Source organism: Carassius gibelio, chromosome A3, assembly GCF_023724105.1.
Source record: "Carassius gibelio isolate Cgi1373 ecotype wild population from Czech Republic chromosome A3, carGib1.2-hapl.c, whole genome shotgun sequence".
Classification (NCBI taxonomy): Eukaryota; Metazoa; Chordata; class Actinopteri; order Cypriniformes; family Cyprinidae; genus Carassius; species Carassius gibelio.
The window spans coordinates 21,866,980-21,872,792 of record NC_068373.1 but is presented as its reverse complement, the minus strand read 5'-3'; the positions used below and the strand labels follow the sequence as shown (position 1 = coordinate 21,872,792).

Sequence of the window (5,813 nt, the reverse complement as noted above, 5' to 3'; positions counted from 1 at the left end):
TCTCCACTGATGTAATGCTAATGACTAACAACATCAGAACATTTGAAGGTTGCCAGGGGAGAAATACAGCATAAGTGTTATCTTGGTGACTCAAACATTCCTATCTTCCACAGATTTCCCCCCTGTGGCTTAGATTCTCAATAAAAAAAATGTAAGGTTATAAATGGAGAATGAAATTTCAGCTCATGCTGATGTGTCCATGGGTGATTTTCTGTGCTGAGAAAGTTTACAGTATGAGCAAGGACAGCCAACACAAACACTGGACTTGGACTTTAATGAGGACATACAGAGGTCATGTAACATGTGCTGCATTTGCCAAATTAAACCATATGCATTATAAATAATGCTGATCTAAAAAAAGACATGTGGTGGATATTTTGTTCCCGCTACATCAGACAGTACAACCTTGCCCCAAACCTCCACCATATTACCCCACTGGACAATTCATTTCACACTCTTTGACCCAGTGCATTCATGCATGTGTGGATTCAGATATGCACTTTATGTAACACCTTCAACTGTGTTTTAGAACAACACTCTTCTATCCGTCTGTCTGTCTATCTATCTAGCATTCTATCGTTCTATGTAAATCTGAATGGCTTTTCTCACAAGATTCACACACTTAATTTCGAGATTCCTACAAGCCTCAAGCAGACTTCACCGGAGAGTGTTTGATGTCACTATCACCGACATTAGTAGCGACACAATGTGTCACAATGATTTGTTTGTTTGTAGTGGTTGATAGTTCATATTAGCATTCTGTTTAGACCCCCGCCCAGTTTCAAGCAAATTGTTGTCACTGTGTGTCTGGGCTTGTGGTACCCGAGAGGCACCTCACAGCGTCACATGAGATGTAATCTAGCAGGACGGAGCCCCTGGCATGCATGAAGATAACAGCACTATGTGATCAGAATGCTGTTGTGTCCTTCCACTATCTCAGGACTGGACAAGGGTGTTTAGGGTGGGGCTCCCAGCCATAACCGCCTGGTCAACTGTAAACACACACACATATACACACACACACACTGAACTATACAAACCATATACGATCACTGGCAGAGAGTAGAGTGGGTAATTGTGGACATTCAGCCTCCAAAGGCCATAGTAATAAGACTCTGCTTAGAAGAGCTGTCTGATTTGAGCGATAATGTGCACTAGACCATGATTTTTTATTCATGAACTTCTAGTATTGTTAAAGCCTATAGGCGGTATAGAAATTCAGAGTATTTTGCAGCTGTAAGCAGGGACGAACATTCAGCCCTGGTGAGCTTTAGCCAGCCATTGTGACTAAAAGCAGACAGGAAATTCCTGAGGGCTGGCAGATTTGATTGGTTATAAAGCCCAAACAGACACCCACATGGATAGTAGTTTAATCCCCAGGATCAGCGGCCGATCATTCACTGCTACAGAAAAACATGTAAAAAAAAAAAAAAGTCACATGGCACCACTCACTTATTGCTGATGCCAACAATTCCTCTCCGCCAGCTCCTACAGGAGTCCCGGGCGGCTGAAATACAGTCATCAAAATCACATTACCTTCCCCCAGATAATATATATACTCCATTGGTGGAAAAAACAAATTCCCGTGATTCATTTCAATAGTGATGTTTTGTGTTCCATAATGAGCGATGGGTCATTAACCACATCATTATTTCCATATACGATTTATACTACATCTGCAATCGTGCTTCTGCAACTGGTGAAGCACCTGAAATGCTTCGCCGGTGATTCCGACCTAATGTTATTTTTGGCTGTCTGTCACAAGCCTCCCATGTGGCCTGAGCCAAAGCTATTGAATTGCATTGTATTTCTGCGCTTTTTTCTACGCATGAACCTGCACACACAAAAGCCCATTTTGCAGCCTTGATCCTGCTAAGCTCACCCTCACGTGGTTTCGCCCTCTCTTTAAATGACCCCTCACTGCCAAAACACATCCAGCTGGAAGCTGATCAATAGACGGCCCTGCCAACAAGATGACATTACGGGTAAGAGAAACAATGTCTGCTAACCTGCAAACAGAATCAGGTCAAGTTTGCTTATTATGTTGAGTAATAGCGAAGTATTTCAAGATTCTGTGATGGTCAAATGTGCTTGGGCACTTAAATGGAAAGTTGCTGACGTAATTAAAGCAGTTTTTTTTTCAGTCTGGCATAGTGTTTAATTTTAATCATTTAAACCAGAGGCAGGTTTAGATGATAAATATTTGATTTAAAATGCACAACATCTCCTATAAGATGGTAGCGTGACTCTTAACTCTTCTGCATAATTCATCTCTCTCTCTCTCTCTATCTATCTATCTTTCTGCAAGCTGAACTAATGACGCTTTAATTATTTTCCATGCGACTGCACTTAAAGTAATGAGGACATTAAAAGGCTCAGTTTCGATCTAAGGAACACTCCATCTCTACCTGTAAAACACCACAAATCAGCTTGCTTTCCCTTCCGATGTCATTGAGAGGCTTTTAAACAACCAATGTTTTTTTTGGTACAGCTCCAGATCTGCACTTTTCTAGTTCACAGATACTGGTTGCTGCTTGCAATATATGTTCATATATGCTGCACGAAATCTCACGCATATCTCTGCAAGCAGTTACTGGAGTCTGGCGCTCAGCGTTGATGAGCACAGGAAGCGTGACTAGTTTTGCAATTCCCCTCAGATACCCAAACAGTCCTCACCCTGTGGCACCAAGCTCTATGAAAGTGGCTCATAATCCAGATAACAGAGCATGCAGCACAGCGTAGACACACATGAATGTCTCAGATAAAAACAGGTGCTGGCCAATGGAGCTGAACTGATAATGCGAATGCAGGCGACGTCTCACTTCTGCTCAAAGGAACGTCATCCTCTAATGTTCTTCCAGTAATCACTGAGTTTAATTCTCTGCCTGCCTGATTTCTGCCAGCTAGCCTAACTTCAGACATTTGTGTGTTATCTAAACTGCTTTCATTAGGATAATATTAAGATTGGCAAATGCTAAGAGCATATTGTTTTAATGAAGGAGGGTTATAGATTTCAGCTTTTTTTTAATTACTTTTTACTTATTTTTATTTGTGCTGTCTTCGTATATTTTGCATTTTGCAAACTGGGATTTTTGCTGACTACATTTGGCAATTACTTTTTATGCCCAGCACTGCAAAAAAAAAACCTGATGGAATTTGATTCAGCAGTGACGGATGGGATCAGTCACTCACAATCCTTGCAAGCTATCTGTATGAAAAAGTAAAAATCCTGCTTGATTATTAATGTCAAAGATAGCTTAAGGCTATAGAATTTTGCTTTAACGTCTTCATTTCATTCTTGAATGGTGATAGGCATGCAGTGAAACAAAGGTCTATTAATTCATGATGAAGTCGGAGATGAGATTCCTGAATGGAAGCCTTTGGTAATTGGACAGTTATAGCGCCTAAGCACCCTGGGTCGCCTGAACCGTAAATACTCTACATTATAGTGATAGATCATTGTTAGGCTTATATTTCTGCAGACTGGATATTATCAGCATCAGCTTCCACTTGTATCAGCTCCACAATCTACCAATGAATAAGCCTCAAATACTTATAATATTATTAAAATGTCATAATATATTTGATGATTTTTATATGTTTATACTGTGTGTGTGTGTGTGTGTGTATTTATGCTCAGCTTTGAGCAAACATTGCATGTAAAAATAATGCTGATTAAATGTAATTTGCTGTAAGTGAATTCTATTTGTGTCTATATACAGTATATGCTAGGATTATATTAGCCTCTCGGTATTGTCATAGGCATCAGGCTTTTGAAAACCCCTAAATGTATTCTGTACTATTCAGCGAATGTGATGAAGCTTGTTTTTTCATTGTGATTCAGTTTGAAGCATCCTGTCCTGATGGTCTATGTCCAGGATGGAGTATCATCCTGAAAGGAGAGACCCCAGCAGAAGCCAGCAAGTAAGGACTCAATCCTTCAGTTTAAAGGGAACGGTGAACTTTGCGGTGACAAACGGTGACAAACACTTTTCCAGTGATGTTAATAGAACATTTGTTCAAAGCTACCTGGTTTTGAATAACATTCTAAACAAGTTAGCACAAAAGCATTTATACATAATTTATGGAAATTTTAAATAGTTAAATGTTTGTCTAGACATTACTGCCTAATAGTTTTACGTGGTTTGAAGCCTAGATCTTCAACTCTTCTCCTGGAAACCCACTGTCCTCCAAAGTTTATTTCCAACTTGCTTTATCACACTTGTCTTTGATTTTCCAAACAATCCTGAAAATCTTAATTAGACCTTAATCGAAACTCTGCAGGACAGCGGGTCTCCAAGAGATGAGCTTAAGACATTCCCTTAAATATTGTCTTTAGTGTTCACTTAACCAAGAAAAAAAAACTTTTGTAATTATCCAGAAATAATGTTTTCAGAACTTAATTGGAACATTTGGAAAACATATTTAAGAACATGTTGTTAGCTGGGTCTAAAGTTTATTGCTAAAAAAAATATATAATAAAAAATACTTGTGTTGTGTAAATGGAATCTTATAACTGAACGTTGCTTTCATCACTTATTAGAAATTTAATAAGGTAATCTGCTTGTTTTAATACACCAGCTTTACATATCTTCAGTGTTTTTTGTCTTCTTCTTTTTTCACACCCACCTCATTCACTTATTTTCTGTGATAATATCAGTATAAATCTTTATTTATTTATTTATTTTTTAAACAGAAACATCAAGAATCTGGAAGTATAAATAACTCATGCTGATGAATTGCTCATTTATCAGGTTGTTTATAAAGAATAATTGCAATGAAAACAACATGGCTATAATTGATGAGTAGTATATAATAATAATAATGTGACAATCATAGGAGACAAACATGTATTTGGCAGTTCAGTTATATGCTATTCCATTCATAACATTCATCCTGGGATCCACTTTGATGCTGTTCAGTTATTATTCCTACTGTATAATAGAGACAGAAACAAACTTAAATATAATCTGGGAAACGTGATTTTTCCCTCAATCATTTCTCATTCAGCGTTCACTTGTAGGAGAGTGATGGAGAAATACTCAAATGCTAGTACCTCATCTCAGCTCAATGATAGCCCTTCAAGCAGTAGTCTCAGGTTCTGTTTTGGCCAAAATGATTAGTTCATTATTGCATATGTGTTTTTTTCAAGGTTTGAGATCAATTTCCTATGTGACCGCGATGACAAAATAGCCTTTCATTTCAACCCACGCTTCACTGAGTCAGATATAATCTGCAACTCATACATGGCCAACCACTGGGGGCAGGAGGAGAGGTGCAGCAGCTTCCCCCTCGGGAAAGAAGAGCCTTTCCAGGTGATAAAGCATCATGAGCACATTTTTATTGACAAAGCATCATGAGCAGCAGGAATTATGTTTGATTATGAGCGAAGATGATTTAGTCAGCATTGACTCCTTGTCTCTCAACAGATTGAAATTTACTCGGACAGTGATAACTTCCATGTTTACATTGACGAAACCAAGGTGATGCAGTACAAACACCGTGTGGAAGACCTGAAGACCGTCACGAAAGTGCAAGTGGTGAATGATGTCAATATCTCCTCTTTAGAGATCGCCAAAAAACATTTTTACTAAGTGCTGGGCAGGAAGGCCAAACAGATCATTCATTTGGAGTGAACCTTGTGTTTGTTTATGGTGGGTTATCGTTTTTTGCATTTCTGTTTACACACATTTCAACACTCATAATTATCCTCTGTAAAGGTGTGATTATTTTTAATGACCTGCCTTACCTTAACTCCATATTCATATGAATCTGTGAATAAATGGGATGTTTGAAAAGATGTCTGAAAGACT

The 5,813-nt window shown here is 38.5% G+C and overlaps 1 protein-coding gene across 1 annotated transcript; it reads left to right on the top strand.

Moving 5' to 3' along the window:
- Positions 1-1,950: 1,950 nt before the first annotated feature.
- On the top strand, positions 1,951-5,813 carry grifin (galectin-related inter-fiber protein). The gene is made up of 4 exons (XM_052539145.1): positions 1,951-1,985; positions 3,845-3,924; positions 5,153-5,315; positions 5,430-5,813. Exons 1-4 carry the CDS (start codon positions 1,974-1,976, stop codon positions 5,592-5,594), a joined length of 420 nt encoding a protein of 139 aa, XP_052395105.1. The 5' UTR covers positions 1,951-1,973; the 3' UTR covers positions 5,595-5,813.